The sequence below is a fragment of the Physeter macrocephalus genome, chromosome 20 (assembly GCF_002837175.3).
Source record: "Physeter macrocephalus isolate SW-GA chromosome 20, ASM283717v5, whole genome shotgun sequence".
NCBI classification, from domain to species: Eukaryota; Metazoa; Chordata; class Mammalia; order Artiodactyla; family Physeteridae; genus Physeter; species Physeter macrocephalus.
Window position 1 is genome coordinate 28,216,371 of NC_041233.1, and position 20,218 is coordinate 28,236,588.

Consider the following 20,218-nt stretch of genomic DNA (forward strand, 5'->3'; position numbering starts at 1 on the left):
GTGGAGGGTCTAGAAACAGCAGGGGCCTCTTACTTGTGAAGAAAGACAATCTCCACATTGACATCATCCCGGTCCTTGTGCAGAAAGTCCTTCAGGAAGTTGGAAACGCTCTCCAGCGTGATGTGTCCACAGACCACAATGTGCCTGGATGGGAGAGGCCAGTTAGATGAGGCCAGCCCAGCAATGCCCCGGCACCCACCCGCGGCCAGACAGAGGAAGCGCGCAGCTGCAGGGGAGCATTCGTCTCCCCCAAGGAGGCTCGGTAAAGCCCAGCTCCGCTCCCCAGCGGGCAGTGAGGCAAAGCAGCGGGGCTGGAAGGTGCTCAGAGACTCCTTGACAGAAAAGCATATGGCTTCTCACCTGACGCTACACAAAATCCTATTAAAAGCCCAGCCGTTCGGCCAAGTGGTTTTATGCATTTAACAATAAGTGACATTATGCTTGAGCTTAAATGCTGCATTATCAAGTCCCTTGCAGATTCATATCTCTCCCTTTCTGCCCACAAAGCGTCCTCCCGGGAGATTTACCGAATGAGTCTTGGTTTATGACATAGAGCTTATCAGGTAATGAGATAACAAATCTTGTTGAAATGATGATTTTGTGTGTAAGAAAGCGGACTTTTATCAGGGTGGCTAATGTGCAGCTTGACACATTATGGGCTCTGCTGGCCGTGAGCAGTAAAAAGGAGATTTTGCACTTTTCCGCCATAACTCCTCCGACAACGGGGGCATGTAACACTTTACAGTAAGTGAGCATTACTCAAGGCTAAATAGGGATGGGACACCTATGGAATCTGAGATCGTGCCGCAGGCAGGCTGTGCATCCCCAGACAGATGCTTCCTTAGGGTGCCTGGGATTTCTACGAGAAACAAAGGAATTTACCTCAGGATGGGGAGAAAAGCTAGGAAGGGATGACGAAGATGGAATTGTCTACCTTTATTTCGGGGTGGTTTGGACTTCTGTTTCTGGAGATGGTAACTCCCCGTGAGGAGATGAGCCCATCTTCCAGGGCTCCTGGAAGGAAGAACAGTCTCCCCAACATCTTTGGGCTCCTGGACCCATCTGACTTTGACACTGGGCTATACTATGGCCACTTGTACTTGTTACATACGATGCTCAGTCAGGAGGAAGCTCTTTGGTGCAAGAGTTAGCCCCATGACTGACTGTGGAGATAAAACCTGCTGGCTTCTAGTAAAGAGACTGTAGCAAAAGGCTCAGCCCAGGTCCCTGTGCACCTCAGGCTGACAGTGACAGAGGCTGACTCCCTGGCTGGGCTGTGAGGCATGGGCAGGTGGTGAACATGAAGCACGGTAATTTTGTGGGGAAATTTAGGATGGCCAGGCCCCTTGCACTTCATAATTGCTCTGTGCACATTCCAATAAGGCAGAAAAGCTCATTGGCTGGAGGCGGCTCCTAAGTGAAGGCAGCGATGATTGCTTATGCGATGTTCCATTAGATGCCATTACAAGAGCCTGCCCTTTTCGGTGTAATTTGGTGCTTGACTAAGTATGTGAGAATAATGCAGTAAACTCATTGGTGAAAGGATAATGATGCAGAACCAAGAGTAAATCAATAATATGCATGATGCAGTTAATAATATCACCATTACGGACTGTTATTGTTACGGTGCCGCACTTAGCGATCGGGCAAGTGGAGGCCCTTGGAGGGGGGACTGTGGAATGTCAATGGGCTCCCTCAGAAGAGACGTTTTAATATAATCACTTTGTTCTCAAGCCAATACCTACTAGGTTAAGGGAGGTCCCTTGGACACTGATTCAAATTTTATGCCCCCAAACCCGTATGACTAGCTTCCTCCTGAAACACACAGTATTTATGTCAGAATACACGATGTAAGTTGAACAACTGGACTATAAACATTTTCATCGGGTCGTATCTTAAACTGTTTCTTGCAGCGAACGTGCATTTATATGGACAAAACAGGCTGCAAGTGAATATGCATGTTCTGAATAAGACTTCTGATTTTGAACTTGCCAAGTATGTTCAGAAAGTGGTTGAGAAACAGTTATCTCCCTCCTGATATCTGGCCTCTCCACAAATGACAGTGGGGCTGTTCGGGGGCAATTCTAATGTTTTCTGCCTACAAACTTCCGTCATTGAGAACAAGGCCAGCATGAATCCAATGTATGGGCACCTCTGCAGGACAGACACGTGATTGGAACTCTTCCCGAAAGTAAGCCAGATTTCATTCCCTGCTCTGTCACCAAGGATGTGTGCGATTCTGGGCAAGCTACTTATCCCCATTCAATTGAAGAGGGAGCTGAGAGGTTAATACTACCCATCCAGCCTCCTGCACCAGGCACTGCAAAGCTCAAAGTTCTCTATACCAGCATAAGCCTGGTTATCATTCAGAGCTAGACTCAAATCAATGATAGGTCCAGGGAAATGCCAGAACATTCATCCTTCCTATCCTGTATGCAAAGAATTGAATGAACATCTGCCAGCATTCCCTTTTCCTCTTCTGAGCTCATTCATCTCCAGGACAGATGTGTGGGAAGCAGAGGGAAAGGAGATGAGTCCACCCTCTTACACTTGAATCAAAGATTCAGCCAGCTGATTTATTCAGCCTTAGAAAGAGACAGGGTTCTCTTAGTTGAAAATGTGCTGGGTACATATAAAATATATTCCAATGCAATCAATATTATCCCTTAAACCTTTAATTAGCTTTCACTTCTCTTAAGAAGTAGACAAATGTTGGCAGGAGAGGGGAGAAAAAAAGGATTGACTTTTCTAATTTGGCGCTAGCTGTCCAATACCATTCCAGACAATTGAAAATATATATCTTTAAGCTACAGCATGATTTCTGAGGTGGAGAGCAGTCTTTATCAAAAAGAAAGAAAAAAAAATCTTCCTTCAACATAATTGGTATTTTTGCTCAGAAAAAGCGAGATTGATTGAAAGCAGACTGCCTTTTTGCCCAAGAAGAGTTATTAAGTACACTATCATGGCAACCTTGGAGAACCCATATTGTTCCAATCTGTCCTCTAACTGATTTGAAGATTTACGGCTTCCTCCTTTTGTGCCAATAATCATTTCCCTCCATTTTGTTTTCCATGCAGTGGAAGCTATCAAGGAGCCCACATATTGAAAATGTTTGAATGCAGTTAGAATAGATGGATGGAGAGAAGCTGCCTCTCTAAATCAACATCTGCATTAGAAGATCTGCTCCCACCAGCCCATATCGGAGGGAGCACTAGGGGCCCTGCAGGAGTGCAAGGGATGGATGGTGAAAGGGGACATGCTATTTTCCAGAAATATTTTCAGGACTTTTGAAAATTCCATGGGCAATAGTTTGAAGAAAGCTGTTATTGCTGGGAGAAGAGACGCAGAATTTCTCACATCTTCAGTGATTGAAAATATAATTGAAAATACTCTAAGGTTGAGAGCAGGGTGTGCCCTCCTTGGAAGCAGACTGATGGTCGTTCACAGTGCATGATTTGAGAAATGCCAAAAAGATCTTCACCTAAAATTCTCTCTGTCGGGTTCCTTGACACCTACAAATCTACCATGTGAGAGTCATACTTTGATAGCCCTGTGGTAGCTCAGCTCAGACACTAAATAACCCAATAGTCTTGGGCAAGGTACCAATTCTGCATTTTACAACTATAATGTCAGAGTCTCTGAGGGTCTGGAGCTAGTACCTGATTCATGAGGTTATCTTGAGGATTTATTTAAATAGATAAGACATGTAAAGGGCCTAGTAAAGAATCTGGGCCATTTTAAGAACGATTAAATGGTAGGATTCATGTGGTATCTGTAAATCAGGATGTAACAGATATAAGGCGCTCTATGGCTCCTGGAGTCTCTCTCACCTGATCCTCAAACAACCCTGTGTTGCTACTATCTGTATCTTTTCAAATAACCTCTCTGAACCTCAGTTTCCTTAAGTCATGTGCCTGACGTCCCACGGCAGGTAAAGTGACTTGCCCAGCATATGATCCAGGTCTCAGACCCTAACTCTCACAAAGACAAAGGTGATGAAATGGAGAGAGCAGAGCTTTGGGCATTTCGGCTTCTGCTCCTTCACGACAGACAGGGCTGGGCCAACAAAAGGTCCTCTCAGACACGTGGTGGAGGAGACGCTGGAGGGTCCTCCCTGGGCCAGGAGAGAGGCCCTCACTTAAAGCATCACCACTTTGTGGTATCACTAAATTCTAGCTGCATCTAATCAGCCAGGCCAGCAAGCTCAAGACAAGCAAAGGCTGAGTGACAACAAACTCTAAACCAAGTTTTTAACTGAAGCCACCCAATTTGGCAAGACAAAGGGCTGCAAGGTGATATAAATGTCCATTTTAGACATTTTATGCCATGTCCAGCCCAAGGGTCCAGAAGATAACAAAAAGCTAAAAGTTTCATTGACGACCGAGAATATTTAGGAAAGTTAGCTATGAAGGGCTCTAACGTTCTTCCCATCTGTGGCTCTGGACTTGAACTTTTTTAGACTTCCAGCAATCTTAATGATGGATGTCTACAGGGCCTGGCCACTCAGTTTGTGAAGATGGCCAACAAACCTAAATCATTAACCATTTCTGATGTGATGGTCTTTCTGGTTTTTAAAGTTCTGTCAAGCCCTGTGAACAACTCTTTCTTGGGATAAACTAATTTTAATGGCTTGGATTAAAAGATCCAACTCAGATACATGAGGAACCATCACCATCTTAAATGCCAAAAGAGTAGCCGAGGGCATTTTGTGGGAAGGAGTTACTCATCCAGTGTAAGCAAGCATGCCTGGTTTGGGTAAGGGCCAGAAACATAGGACGGATTGCATTAGGAGTGGGTAACACTAGTGTGCCATGGAGCAGGCTTGGCATCAAGGGGTTGAGTGTGACTAATCAGAAGAAGAATGCTCGACTATTTCGAACTCTATCAGCTTCACCAGAAAGCTGCCAGTTGCTTACTTCATGGGTACGTTTTCACTAAATACACATTGGTGTGCCCCTCCCATTATTAACCATCTCCACTTCCAGAAGGAAATCCTGTACATCATCCTCAATCTGTCTACACCCTTCTTGTAGATGCCCCAGTTGAGTTGGAACTTCAGTTTCAGAACTCAATTCCACTGGTGCCTTTCAGAATGGATCACTTAGGGGACCTGACTTATGGCAGGAGGCATAAGAGGACAGAGTGGGGTCTCCCAGACAAAGCTTCCCAAGGTTCCAGCAAATGAGGCATCCAGAGTTCCACTGAGGTGGAGTGTAGCTCAATGAGAACTAATACCTACACACTTTTAAAAAGACTCCGGTAATGTTTCTTAAAGCCAGTGGCCTTTGAAAAAGTGACAATGATAGGCTTCCTTCCACGTTCTCAACGTTTTTCTTAGTCTCAGGACGACCCTTGGTGTATGTTTAGTCTAGTGCCTGCATTATTTTGATATGGAAACAGAGGTCCAGAGATCAGTGCAAGATGAATGCCGGAGCAAGGGCAGACCTACCCCCTCGGTTTGATGTCTTCTAAACCGAAGCAGCTGGTGCCTCTGAAAGGAGCCTGGGCTAGAAATCAGGAGACTGGGGCGGGGGGTGGGTTGGGGGTTGTCCTGTGTGACCCGGGGCCAGTCACTAGAAAATGAAGAGACCCAGACTGACGGGGCTGCACCCACCGATGCTGCTGAATCCTCTCTCGGCGCTCCAGTTCTCTGTCCCCACCCTAGTCCATGCCATCCTATCTTCTCTAGACATCTGCAATAGCTTCCTAATTCAGTCCCCTGTTTACCACCCACCCCCTCAAAAAAAAATCTAAAGAGTGAAGACTGAGGCAAAGTCGACTGCATCACGTCCCACGAGGGCAGGGAGGTCTCAAATCTCTCTTTAGCTGAGCCTCACTCTAGGAAGACAATGTAAAATGCACAGCTCTGGGTTGTTTATTTTTAAAGATACTATATCCGTCTTTACTGGAACAAGTATAAAGAACTTAAAAAACCCGTAGCTATCTTGTCACAATAAATCATACAGAGTAAACTGAAAATCCTATACAGCTTTCCCTGAATACATTGCACTCACTTTGTCAAAGAGGTAGATGAAATGTGGCATATATTGATCTAGATGCCTCTGTAAAACTATAATATTTATATCAAATACATATGCTAGAATCTTTTCTGTCCCTCTGCTGAGCCTTCTAATCATGCTTTCCTCGTCCTACCTCTCACTCCCAGCGCCTCCCACTATTGGAAATTGCATCTGATGGGAATGAATTTTAAGAAGGACCTGTCAACGGAATTCGACAGCATTTTATCACATAGAAAGCAGGGCAGGGGTGACAAAAGACCCCACAACCCAAATCACACAGTGGTCCGTACTCAAAGTTCATGCTCTCCCTCCTAGGTTGAACTGAAACCATTCAGGGTCTACATAACTCTCTCTCCAAGACTCTTGTCTCTCATGCAAGCTGAGACTCAGGAATATTCTGGGCTTTACATTCTGTCTCACCTCGTAATGCTCTTTGTGGCTGCTTCATCAGGCAACTTCCCCTGATTTGGGGCATGTCCTTTAGAGCAACTGTTACCCAGGTTTTCCCTTAAGGCTCATGACCCCACTGCCCAAAGGAAGATTAATCCTAGCCCTGCCTTCCCACTGTTGCTAGTACCAACAGCCCGTCCCAAAGGAACTGCCTTCCACTTGGGGTGATCATCTTCAGCAAACAAAAGCTAACTCCAGGCTCTGTGGGCCCCGTCCTTCCATGCCACCCTGAGGCCTAGCTCAGGACCCCCAAAACTTGCTGGGCTTTCAAGAACTGTCTATTGGGCTTCCCTGGTGGTGCAGTGGTTGAGGGTCCACCTGCCGATGCAGGGGACACGGGTTCAGAGCGGCTGGGCCCGTGAGTCATGGCCGCTGAGCCTGCGCGTCCGGAGCCTGTGCTCCGCAACGGGAGGGGCCGCGGCAGGGAGAGGCCCGCGTAGCACAAAAAAAAAAAAAAGAACTGTCTATTGACTAATGGAACAGTTGGCGAAGTGTGCCTGGCTTGGACACCCTATGTCATAGGAAGTGTAGAAGAAATTTTAGTTAGTTAACTGCAAGCCTGCAGATCGTTGGCTGATTCTGCCACCTCCCATCTACCACCGTGTCTCGTTTGTGAGAGGACAGTACATGTAAAGAAGACAAAAATGAAAACGAAACAGTTGTGAGCGTGTATGGAGCTCATGATCCCAAAGCCTGGTTTTAACCATTTCCTGTTAAAACAGATGAAAAAACAAAAGCAAGCCAACAACAAAAACAAAACCAAGGAGGTTCGGAGATAACTGTCTACCCAGGGCCCACATCTAGTACCTTGCTAATTGCAAAGGAAGAAAATGTCTTTTCCCTCCTAGTGAGGAAGAGAATAAAGTAATCATCTTATCCAGCTGTCAACAGAGCTATGCTGGAGGAGACAGGCTGCTTAGCTGTTTCCCTAAATGGGGGCAGAAGCTGAGCAAATAGGTCCCAACAGTGCAGCAAAGGCACCTCTGTAAAACAGAGCCCCAAGGTCAGAGGACAGACTACTGATAGCCCCGACAGAGAACACTGGGACATCCTGACAAGACCAGAGCTTTCTGCACGAAGAGAGTGTATCTCATCCTATGCAGACAGTCAGGACCTAAACCACACAGAGGGATCTGTATCTGCACCTCCACCATCCCAAGTCACAATTAGACCTCCATAATCACACCAGGCACGAGGAATGATCACACACCTTTTGTAGCTTGTTGCCTGAAAGGAACCTCAGTTCAAGCCTTAAAAATAAATACTGAGAACCTCAGAGCAGGAGATGGTGGCTGTATTTACCAGTCCAGCATGTACCCTCCTTTCAACAGCACCTCATTTTTTTGGAAAAATTAAAATAGTTTATGTTTAAATTTAAATTTTTAAATGATGTCAAATTAAAGAGAGCTTAAGATTTATAAATTAATTAATTTTTGATCTTTCCTCATTGGATTTGGCTATAGAAAGAGACTGCAGTTACCTAAATGTACAGATTCTTAAAATTAGGTGCTAGATATGTTTTGGACACACACACAAACATAAACACACACAACTTTTTTTTTTTTTTTTTTTTGACAATGTCTTCAAAGTACTTGCAAAGAAAAATGCATTGATCAGGACCATGGTGAGGGCCCAGTGCTCTGGTTGCCTACAATGGCGTTCGTGATAAGATTAAGCAAAAACCTAAACCTTGGCCTGGGGAAAGGATGGGGGGAGACGTATGAGAAGAGGACATGCAGATAAGCCTGCTGCTTGTGCACGTAATTAAGAAGCCGCCTCTCATTTGGAGCATGGGCTCTGTCCAACCTAAAGAATAGCACCTCATTTTTTTTTTTTTTTTTTTTTTTTTTGTGGTATGCGGGCCTTCCTCTGCTGTGGCCTCTCCCGTTGCGGAGCACAGGCTCCGGACGCGCAGGCTCAGCGGCCATGGCTCACGGGCCCAGCAGCTCCACGGCATGTGGGATCCTCCCAGACCGGGGCACGAACCCGGTTCCCCTGCATCGGCAGGCGGACGCGCAAACACTGCGCCACCAGGGAAGCCCCCCTAGCACCTCATTTTTAATTTGAGGAACCACCCGTCCCCAATCCGATGTAGTCTTGGGACCTTTAACCATGGTTCCCTGCCCAAACTAGGCCAACCAGAGCTTTTCAGTCTTAAATGAAGGGACAGTAAGTTCACGGTGGGAACTGACTGATCCTGATGGTGAAACCCTGCAAGGACTTTCACTGAATTGCTGCCTGCTGGATCCTAGGGCTGCTCTTCTAGCTAATTTCTGTCCTTTCTGGGATCTTCAGCTTTCCTCTGAACGCCATAAGATACTCTAACCTCCCAAAAAGGAAATTCCTTTTCTGCTGAAGTCAGCAAGAATCAGTTTCTGTTGCCTATACCCAAAGAATCCTAACTGTAGCATTTGTTTACTTTAACTTTAGCTTCTCACTGAATTCTCACAATAACCCAGTATGCAGGTTTTATCACCACTATTTTGTTTTTTTTTCTCCTCCTTCCTTCCTTCCTGGAAGAGGACTTACACAGCTTCTTAAGTAAGCAATTCCATAACTGCCCACTTCTCACTAATTACACTGGTTCTTCCTTGTGTCTCTCCCCAACACCCTCACTCCTCTGCATTTTATCCATCCACTACTGCAGGGCTTGGTGGCCTTTGGCCATTTTTAAGTAAGCCAATCTTTCTTTGACCTGATTCTTCCTATCCTAGGTGGTTCTCTGCTCTTACAGAGAAATCCAGTCACTGAACAGCACTTTCTTCTATTCAGATCAAATCAGATTTGCCTGTCTCCACTTGGCAACGATGCTTCTGAACAGAGGCACCAAGAGAAGAGAGGATGAAGGCAAAAGTCAGCTACACCCTTTGGGGATGAAGGTGGAATAGAGGGAGAATGAGTCCAGGCAAAGAAATGGTTCTTAATTTTGCCTTGTAGAGGGGAGGTATTCTAGCTTTGATGTGCAAAGTGAGTCCCACACCTTTCCTGAACCCCCCTGGTAAATAATGCATCATGGCCCTAGAACATATGCTGCTGGGACTGACCCTCCCATAACAACAATCAAGCTTTCACATCCTGGCCTCGTTCCCCAGCCACACCCAAGGGTGTTGCCCCAGCTGGCATATGTTGCTAGCCATCCACTTTGAGTAGACCCCAACACATTAAGCCTCCATCTGTTACACACATAAGTACTGGGAGGATTCTACCAGTTCCAGCGCTTGCTAAGGCATAAGATGCCACAGAAGGACTCTGTCAGATATGGAAAGGAGCGGAACTCAGGGTGGCAGCAGCAGTTCCCCTACCTCCCAAATCTTTCCACACCCCTCTTTTACTGGGTCTATCGTTAGACCCACAGGTTTTTAGATGCACAAGTCACCCCACTGTTACCTTTGCCCTAACTACTCTAATGGGTACATTTAACAATGTGAATTATCAACTTGCTTTCAGGAGCATTCCCTCTAAAATGCTGGTAGCCTTCATGATTGTTTTACACCTTATTTTATTGAACAAAGTTCCTGCCAAAAGAGCATTTCACGGGGACGACGCTCCTCTGTCATCCAGCTTCTGTTTATCGGCTACTGGCTCCTTGGATGGTTCTGATTGGTCAAAGTCTCAGATAAGCTCCAGGAGAGCAAGAATCACATTTTCTTGTTCATCCTTTTAACCACAGCACCTAGCAGAGCGCCTGGACCATAACAGGGCTCAAATAATTGTTGAGCAAATATGTTGGGATAGGAGCTTTCCTAAGTCTGTTCTATATACATACTAGCTGGCATTTGCCTTTGAGGTCAGTGGCTAAGGCCATAAAACCTCTCACAAGATGGGCATGCATCTATCTCTGAACATGTGTCCTTACTGAGAAGGTATAGTGGGGGAGCTAAGATTGTTTTTACTGACGAGTGGTACTCACATTTGGAGCAGCCCCTGTGGTTTTGGGGGTGGGAGCAGGTCATTGTTTCCCAATACCAGTAACAGACGTGGAGGTACAGAATCAAGTTTCCATGGGTTTCACGTTGCATGAGCCTCTAAAGATTGTTTTTTTTAATAAAAAGAGCCACCGGACTTGGCCAGTTAGAAAGTTTCCTGGTTTATTTTCAGTGTATGATGGCAGCATCAGTGGGATGAACACCAGATCTACTGGGAACCACTGTGCACGACTCTGGAAAGACTTCACTGAGAATGGAGGACACAGCCGGAAGACAGAAAACACGGGGCAACTCAGTCTCGGCTGGTTGTGTTTGTTCTTTACATTCAGAATCTACCCAGGAAGCATTCACCCAATCAAACGTGAGGTTAAGCAGAAAGAATCTTCAGGGATTATAATTAGAAAAGTCATATTCAGAATTCTTCTTCTTTAATGAAGAAAGAATATTTGAGAATGAAAGTCTAAGTCTGAATATGACTTTATTTTTTAAGGTACACAGTTCATCTCCCACCTACCTTTCTATTCTTGTTTTCAGAACAATAGCTGGAACATTTTGATAAGCGTGTGGAAGGGAAGAGAGACAGCAGAAAAGTGCCGGGGGGTAGGGGGGAGGGAGACAGCCTTCCTTCCATTAGTATTATCAGGAGATTGATTTAATATGCACCCAAGTCTCTCTAAATAGAGCTTCAAGTTTAAAAAGGACTGAAGATGTGACTTACAAGAATCCAAAGGAGAGGCAAAGAGAGAAGCGCCCACATCCACACCCACCCAGACCCCTCTCACTGGAAAGGGATACCTGGCGCTTTACATTACACAATACAGCATATAACGACACTTACTTTTGGTATCCGACCCTTGGTACTGAATTTCAGAAGTAGTCAAGGGGTCATTTTTCCAAAGTATTAGGGCAATCTCACTTTTTTTCCTTCCCCCAAAAGTTTAATGCTAATCAAAGCAGAATGCCTAATCAGTCCAAGATGGCCTGTCAACTTGAATTATCTGTTTGTCTTCCTATTTACTCTGTCTGTCTGTCTACAGTTCTTCATATCTCTGTGAAGATCAGTTATTGGGGCCTGTGTTTCCTTCTGACTAGAATGGCTACCAGATGATCCTTCCTGGTGATATGTTGATGATCTGCTAATTTATGGCTTTTAAAATCTAGGAATCTGAAAACCTTGCTGAGAGTTCAGGCTGGGAATCACGCGGACCCCGCGAGGAGAGGGCTGAATGGCTTACTTGTCAAGGGATCGAAGTTTGTATAAAATGCAAAGCTTCAGTGACATTTCAACCAGAGGGATGTCTGTGATGCAGAAATCATAAATGGCATCTTATAGGGACCATGCCTGCCAGGAGCAGCACAGGCCGTGGAGGAGGGGGAGGGAGTGTGGCCCGAGCTACACGTGTATGGGAAAGGAAAGGACATGGGGCTCAGCCCATGAATTAACCCCACGTCCTCTTCCCAAGCACTGGGGTCAGGCCTTCTCAGAAAGAGGAGAGAAAGAAGTGTTATTGTAGGGAGACTGTGACCTCTGGGAACCAAGTGGGGAGGTTTACACAAGCTCTGAGTTTGAACTCCCCGACCACTTTGGTGGCCAAATAATGTAACGTATAGCTCAAGACAGATGTGGTGTATTTGGAGATTTTTATGGGTGTGTAGAAATACATTTATCCCCAGTGTCTGGCGTGTTGCAAGCACTCAATAAACACACGTGGACTAGATGAAGATGAAGGCAAGACTCACGTTAGTTCTCTTTGGGGGCAGGAAATGGACTATGGGGGTAGATTAAAGGAGTCTTTGTAAAGAAATAATCCCTGTTCTGGTGCAGCAGACTGTTTAAGTTTCCAATTCTTTTTTTAAACAGTGGTCTAGAACCAGGTGGGCAAAACCTGAGCGGTGGAGAAAAAGGAATTTCCTGTTGATACAAGACAGCCAGGCAGGAGGGAATAGAATGTGGTCTCAAAAAAGAACAAAGGATGCGGAGGGAGACGAAGGGCTTATTTCTGATCAGAGGAAAGACACAAAAGTAAATGACCTGATAATCAGGAAGCAGGGAAGGGAAGCAGGATGTCCTCTCCTGGTTAAGTCAGTGGATAACACTACTGCAGGCAAGCTAGGCCTGAGAGAGAAATGATATTTTAAGACTTAGTTTCTTGGAGGCAGAACTGAAGACCAATGGTTTCAGCAGGGGTTCCCGTAATACGAATAAAACCTAGGGTGTTAGCTCCCCTTCGCCTAGGTGGCAACAAAAGCTGGGGTAGGTGGTTGTTGAACAGGTTGTAACAGCCCTTCCTCTGAGGTGTCACCTCTCTGGACCACTTTATCCCTGTAAATGATCCGTTTTGCTCTTTAAGAGCATCTTGGGTCTTTTTCGTTTTTGCCACACGTATTAAAATCTGTACTTGGCATTTTCTTTAGTCCTACCCTTACCATTGTCTGTCAATGCCATTGCCATTGCCCCCCGGAGACTGTAACCTCCACGTGACAGGTGCCGTGGGTAACTTGCTCACCACTGAATCCCTGGCACCCAACACCACCCAGCAACCTGCCCAACACGTGGTACTGGCTGAATCTCTGCAGCCGCAACGAGTGAACCAGCGAAGGTGAGAACAGGAGTGGATAGTGTGGCAGGTAACTGTGCTCTCTTTCTTGCAATTGTGTTCTAAATTATTGAATGCTTTGCAAAATATGAGCACTGACATTGAGGCACATAATAAAGCACTCTGGTTCATTTTTAAATGGAAAAGCAGGATAAAGTCTGCCCACCTCTACAGCTTTAAGGCTGCATCGTACAACCCCGAGGCCACGCCTGAGGTTGAAGATAGACCGCCCAAACTCCCTCCTGAAGGACTCAGCCTCCTGAGGGTTAAAGGCTGAGGTTCCCACTCAAAGCTATGAAATAAAGCCAGGGAGTGTATGTATCTTGCCCAAGACTTTCCAGGAGGGACACCTGCTACTCTAGTTCTCACTGACAGTTAAGAAACCACCATCAAAGAAATGCCCTGAGCTGTGCAGACCAGCTGGGGAAGTGAAGGACCCAGGTGGATACGTCTGCCTGGGCAGAGAATGCTCTTCTCCAGATGATAAGCAGGCAGGCTCTGCCCAGGAGGGAGCCCAAGCCCGGTAGATCACTACAATCCACGGTGGCTGGTCCCCTAGGAAATGACCTCCCCAGGAAGGGGAGGAACTTGTTGAAACCCACAAATAAGGCACATATTTCATTTTGGTCAATGATCTGTCTGTCCATCCTGCAGAGACCCTCACTGTTAGACATGTTCAAGAGGTAAATACACTTCCAGTCTAACCAAATGAGAAAAATCAGGAAGAAATACTTTTGTCCTGTCTCCACCTTTTTGTCCTTGACGCTGAGGCCAGGCTCCTTAGAGGCACTAGGTAAGCAGAAGGGGGAGACGGGCCCAAAGTGATGCTCGTGGTGCCTTTCTCTTCCTGGTCATTCTGTGTGCAATGTTCTGGCCCTACTGTGGGTAGAGGTGGAGGAAAGGACACAATGATAGGATCATGGAGTTTAGAGCCGAGAGGGGTCTCAAGAGATGATTCAGAGAAGGAGCATGGCCCAGCGGAGCAGTCCGCCCCTGGGTTCAAATCCCAGATCAACCCTTTACTAGCTGTGTGATGTCAGGCAAGTCGCTGCAAATGGAGATGACAGTAATACCCTCCTCACATGGTTGCCACGAGGGTGGGGAAGGATGCAAGCATTTGTAGATATAATTTGTAGTAATTATTACTGCCATAGAAGGCAGTCCCAGGGCTTGGGGTATATCGATTCATGTTCTCATTTCCAGAAGTATGTGGCACTCCTCTTTCTATATAAGGAGGAGGTCTAAGAGAAGCCACGGCATTTACATATCACTGTTTTGCTCTGAAACAGAATCTTAGGTCGTTTTTGGTTTTGCCCCACAGCTTTCAAGACAGCTTTCTTGAACTGGAGCTAGAGCCAGGTTAGTCTGTGACAACTATACCCCTACCAGAAGAGGGGCGCAGACTCCTCAGCCCGCTGGGGGATCTTCCTCCTAGTAAGTTACATTCAGCTTCCCATCCCCCTTCCCCTACTCCATATTCTCAACTGTCCATCTCTCTCTCTGTGTCCTCCTAGCATTTGGCTACCAGGAATCAGCAGAATAATCCAAACCCACCCATCCTCCCCCCTCCCAAACACCTGGCCTGGGACTCCCTCAGTTTCGGGCCCCAGGAGCCCGTCATGGGAAGTACAATGTCTGGATGGGTCCCCAGCCCAGCTGCCTCTGACAAGGGGGTTAAGGCAGATGGATTCCTCTCTCTGGCCGATGATTTTCCATGGCCCTTGGCCACGTGACCTCGGACCATGATCTTGTCAGTTCTCATACACGAACCAGGAGTGAGCTGAGTCACAAGCAGAGAAGAAACCTCTGGGGGAAACAGCAGGGGCTGTGGGAAGAAGAAGAGCAAGCTGGGACCCCAAAGGCCATGGGAGCCTCACCCCTCCACTCCCCCACCTCTGAGCAGCTTGGAGCTTACAGGAAGGGAAGGAGGCAGAGGCAGTGGCCTCGAGAGGCAGGCTGGGCTGCAGGAGAGCTACTCTTCTGAGTTAGATCTGAAGTCTCAGCCCAAGAGACTCACTGTCCCCAAGACCTCCGACTCAGAGAGACTGCCTGCCTGGACACTGACTGGACCTTTGCTTAGCAACACCCAAGTCCCTATCTTAGAAGCCCCCCTACCTCACAATGGATAAACTAGAGAAGGACTCACACGCATCTCCCCACATCTACTGTTGGCTCTGGGTGTCCTGTGGGAGGTCAGGTGAGGAATGTTGATGAGAACATTGGCGTGAGCCTCTGTGGGCCCTGGATGCCGTGTTGCTGGTGGGGATGCTACGTGAAGTGTTTACGTTATGTCAACCACATAGATTAGGACTGAAAATGAGGTGCCAACGAAATCTTTATCTTCTCCAATATCCTGAAATTGGGTGTAGCGTGAACAAAACCCCGTGGTTCTCTACCTAAATTTTTCTTTACTTTAAATAATCTTTGAATTTCCAAGTCGTGTGTCTCCTCAGCTTTGGGTTACACGTTACCTTGAGTTCTCTGACAAGTTAATGCATTGTTAGAGAGGTTATTTCTGAGCAAAATGTGCACATGTAAACAAATCCCTTCACTATGTATATGTTTTAATTACTTTCTGGGCATCCATCTGATGAAATCTCAGGGAGAAAAGATACACGTACGTGTGTCCATGGGTATAGCACATATATTTATGCATACACAAAAACACAGGGCGAAGTGTGCTATTTTAAGAGTCTGAACTCTATCTTTCAAAAAAGTTTAGCTGCTTTCCTTTTGCAAATGCATTTAATTTTATCTGGAAACTTTCTGACATTAGAAATAGAACAACTGTAGTTTCTCATTATGTTTGCTGCCAGAATCCATGCTTGGTTGCTCAACTAAAGACCTTATATTGCTAATTACTACCACATGCCCGTATCCCAAGCGAAAGGAAACTTATTGATTCTGACAGCCCATTCTCTCAACACTGAATTCCAAATGAAAACTCAAATTTTGGCCAAACATAACATTTCATCAATCTTGTTCTACTGACTGGAAAAACAACATCAAACAAAGGGTGCTAATGGCCCTTTATTACCGTTCCTTTCCCAGGCCTATATTTTCTGATGAAAGATCTAAGTGACCAAAGGGCTTCTTTAAACTACTTAGTAATTAGCTTTTGAACCAGGAAACAATGCGTAAAGTAAAGTGAACAGTCCCGGGGCTGATGACAGAACGTACTTTCTGTCCGCAGGGTCGGAGGACCTCGGAGACCCAGAGTGAACATTAAAAGCAAAGTGTGCATTTTCATAAAGGGAGAAGAAAAAAGAGAGAGAGAGAGAGAACCAGGCTAAAACCGGTGATAAAAGATGCTGATGGAGCCAGAACAAAAGCTGCGGGAAGTCTGTGATCTCAAGCCATCAGTACGCGGGGGGTTGGACTGGAGCTGCCAAGGCCAAGGGACAACCGGATGGGACTGGAGCGGGTGAGCGACCGTGGGTCTCAGGGCCTCCTCTGGGTCACCCGTCAACAAAAGGCACCAGCCATCAGGCCCACCCACACTGGACTATGGCAGCTATTTTGGAGAAAAAACAAAATGTCCGTGGAGTGAGAGTCAGGAAATATTTTCAACGTTGACGTCAAGGCAATTGATTTTATTGACTTCTTCAGGGGCAGTGAGTGAGAGGGGAAGGCTGACTGAGACAGTGGGGTGGGGAGGCCATAAAGGCAACCTGAGCCCTCGGAATGCCTTCTGCTTTATGGAGACCTGTCCGCACCTTCGAGGCAAAACGAACCGAGAAGCTGTTTTCCTCTTGGCACAGAAAAAATGAACAATGGAAATCTCTGGACTTATTTGGCCTTTTGGATCCAACCAATGGCCCAGAAATCGGAACAGCTTGGTTCTCATCTCATCCAGGGCTGTTATAATAATAGGAGGAGGAGGGCTCCATCAGAGGGAAGGTGGGGAAACTTGCTGCCTCCACGGAAAAGACGCCCACTGGCCTCCGTGCCTTTGAAAGGAAATGGGTGTCCTGTGGGTAGTTCCAGAAAATGAGTCCTTTTTTCCATCTCCTCATTTTCTGAATGGAGGACTGGACACCTGAACTCAGGATGCAGTGAGATCACTGATGGGAGAGGAGGTTGGCTCCTTCCAATGTGACCGTCAGGCGATGGATGGAAATGCGATGCTACCGCTTTTATTTTTCTCTTAGAAAACAAAATAGGCTATTCAAGAGTTCATTTAAAAATGTATGAAATTTAAAAAACAAAAACAAAATCCTAGTTCTGTGATAGGAACTTCTGTGACTGGGAAGGAGAATGATAATTAAAATATCCTACGTCTTTTTCAAATTCTTTTCCCAATTAGGTTGTTACAGAATATTGAGCAGAGTTCCCTGTGCTATACAGTAGGTCTTTGCTGGGTATCCATTTTAAATACAGCAGTGTGTACATGTCAGTCCCAAACGCCCTAACTCTCCCTTGCCCCACCGCACCCTTCCCCTCTGTTAACCATAAGTTCGTTCTCTAAGTCTGTGAGTCTGTTTCTGTTTTGTAAATAAGTTGAAAAAGAATAGATACATGTATATGTATAACTGAATCACTTTGCTGTACACCAGAAACTAACACAACATTGTTTATCAACTGTACCCCAACATGAAATAAAAAGTTTAAAAAAAAAATCCTGCATCTTGATCTGGGGTGTAGTTCCTGGGTTTGTACATAGGTACAAATTCTTGAGCTGTACATTAAAGATGTGTATAACTAACTGCATGGAAGTTAAAATGAAAGCAAAAACTCAAAAGCAAACAAAGCTGAGTGCCCAAGAAAAAGCTTTAAAAAGAAAACAGTACAGGGACTTCCTTGGTGGCGCAGTGGTTAAGAATCCGCCTGCCAATGCAGGGGACACGGGTTCGAGCCCTGGTCCGGGAAGATTCCCACATGCCGTGGAGCAATTAAGCCCATGTGCCACAACTACTGAGGCTGCGTTCTAGAGCCTGCGCGCCACAACTACTGAGCCCACACGCCACAACTACTGAAGCCCACCTGCGTAGAGCCTGTGCTCTCAAAACAAGGGAAGCCACCACAATGAGAAGCCCGCGCACCGCAACGAAGAGTAGCCCCTGCTCGCTGCAACTAGAGAAAGCCCGCGCGCAGCAACAAAGACCCAACGCAGCCAAAAATAAATAAATAAATGTATTTTAAAAAGAAAGAAAGAAAAACCAAAGGAAACAGTACAGAATGGTTGCTTCCGCCCTGCCTGCCTCCAACCTCCTCCTCTCCAGACGGGAGGACAGAACAATCAAGGCCCTGCATCTACTTAGGAGTAAAACTTCCGGTTGACAATGGACCCACACGTTGACACTGATATTGACAAAATGATGCGAGCACAAACCGAAACAGTCCCCAATAAGAAAGCATTCATGGGGCTTCCCTGGTGGCGCAGTGGTTGAGAGTGCGCCTGCCGATGCAGGGGACACGGGTTCGTGCCCTGGTCCGGGAGGATCCCGCGTGCCGCGGAGCGGCTGGGCCCGTGAGCCATGGCCACTGAGCCTGCGCGTCCGGAGCCTGTGCTCCGCAATGGGAGAGGCCACAACAGTGAGAGGCCCGCGTACCGCAAAAAAAAAAAGCATTCATGAATGGGAAGCCAAACGAAAGATGCATCAGGAAGAGCGTGCCGTGCCCTGACGTACCATAAATATAGTATTTCTTGCCAAGAAGGAATTTCAACTGAGTAATCAGTCCCTTTGAGGACAAGCTCGGTGCCTCCTAGCTAGAGAACTCATTGCCCGGTGGCCACAGTGTCAAGGTGACCTCGATCTTGCCCTCCTTAGGACTTCCCTGTGGGAGTAGGAGCCCATGTTATGGCTGCACAAAAACGCCATAGGATGGCATCAGTTTCATCTGAGGGACCGGAATGTAATCACTCACCTAATTAATATAAAGAATGAGTGAGCTGGGTTTACGTGTTAGGGATCAGAACAGAAAATATGACCCCAGTTACACATGGACCCCTTCGAGGATAAATCTATCGTGTCTCTTGGAAAGATGGGTGGGCAAGAGAGCTGTGAATGGAACAAGCCTCAGGAGCTGGTCCACGTGTGATAACTTCGTGGGGTAATTCTGACATCACACCCCACACGGAATGTGGCCCTTCGGGGGGATGGGGAGGGGCAGGATTCAGGTGTCTCCACCACAGGGGCTCTGCAAGTCACTCAACCACATCTTTTTTAATGCAACTGACTTACTTTCTGCCTCCATGTTTGTTAAAAGTCCCGCCGAATTTATTCCGATTCAGGATGAGAGCAGCAATTTCGGGCACGTAGCGGGCAAACATTGCCTACATGCATGAAACAAAGAAACAAGAGCCAAAAAAAAAAAAAAATGGCATGCAGAGAGGATTCTACCACAGTGGAAGCAACAAAACCTCTTGGCATACTTACTTTCTTCCACTAACCGCACTATAGGAGCCCCCGTATTTCTTGCGGTTTCCTATTAACTCTATGATTTCAGGGACGTAGCTTGCAAACATGGCCTAAGGAAAAGACAGGAGACAGAAGAGAGACTAAAAAGACAGGCCAAAGAGAGGGGGTGACCTTTTCAGAAGGGGGTGGGGGTATTAAGATCTGAAAACACAAAAGGGCTAGAACTGCAAAGGTACATATTAATATGTTAGATTGTAAAAAAAAAATAAAATAAAATAAAAGCACAAAAAGGGCAAGCTCCTGAAAATACACAGGACAAAACAAACATTAGCCAACCTAGACAACTAAAAAAAAAAAAAAAATCACAGTCAAGAAAAATGTAAAGGAGACAGGAATAAATAAATTGACAACTAGTTCTTCTTCCTGAATAGAAAAAAGGGAATGAATGCTGGAAAAATCACACACACACACACACACACACACACACACACACACACACAATTTCAAAGGCCTTTCTTTCTAATTATAGTTCACATGAGAATCTATGCCTTTATGAATGATTAAAGACAATAAACACCAAAGGAAGATTTAAAAATATATAAACTTTTCCATTAAAAAAAATCACTAAAAAGCACATAACGTAAATTTAAGAAATCACATAGGAAAGGATAGCAAGGAGAAACACAAATCTGCCATGTTTTGTCCAACAAACACTGTGCTTGTGGCTGGATAAAGGGGTCTCATCTGCAGGGACCTCACGGGTACTGTGAGAACGCTGTGCTAATGTACACACCACACGTACATTTATATACATTTTTCCAATGTATATGCCACATGCATACAAAACAGAGATGTGGATGCAT

The 20,218-nt window shown here is 46.0% G+C and overlaps 1 protein-coding gene across 22 annotated transcripts in view; it reads right to left on the bottom strand.

The window, feature by feature from the left end:
• Nucleotides 1-20,218, bottom strand: part of KCNMA1 (potassium calcium-activated channel subfamily M alpha 1) — a 761,872-nt gene that overhangs the window by 229,607 nt on the left and 512,047 nt on the right. For 21 of the 22 annotated variants that reach the window (XM_055080882.1, XM_055080883.1, XM_028481438.1 and 18 more), the window contains 2 exons: nt 19,374-19,465; nt 34-144 (listed from right to left, as the gene is read on the bottom strand). In XM_055080882.1, the coding sequence (XP_054936857.1) occupies nt 34-144; nt 19,374-19,465 (203 nt within the window). Of the gene's footprint in view, nt 1-33; nt 145-19,178; nt 19,271-19,373; nt 19,466-20,218 lie in introns of all 22 variants that reach the window. The other variant, XM_028481473.2, reaches the window with a different exon arrangement.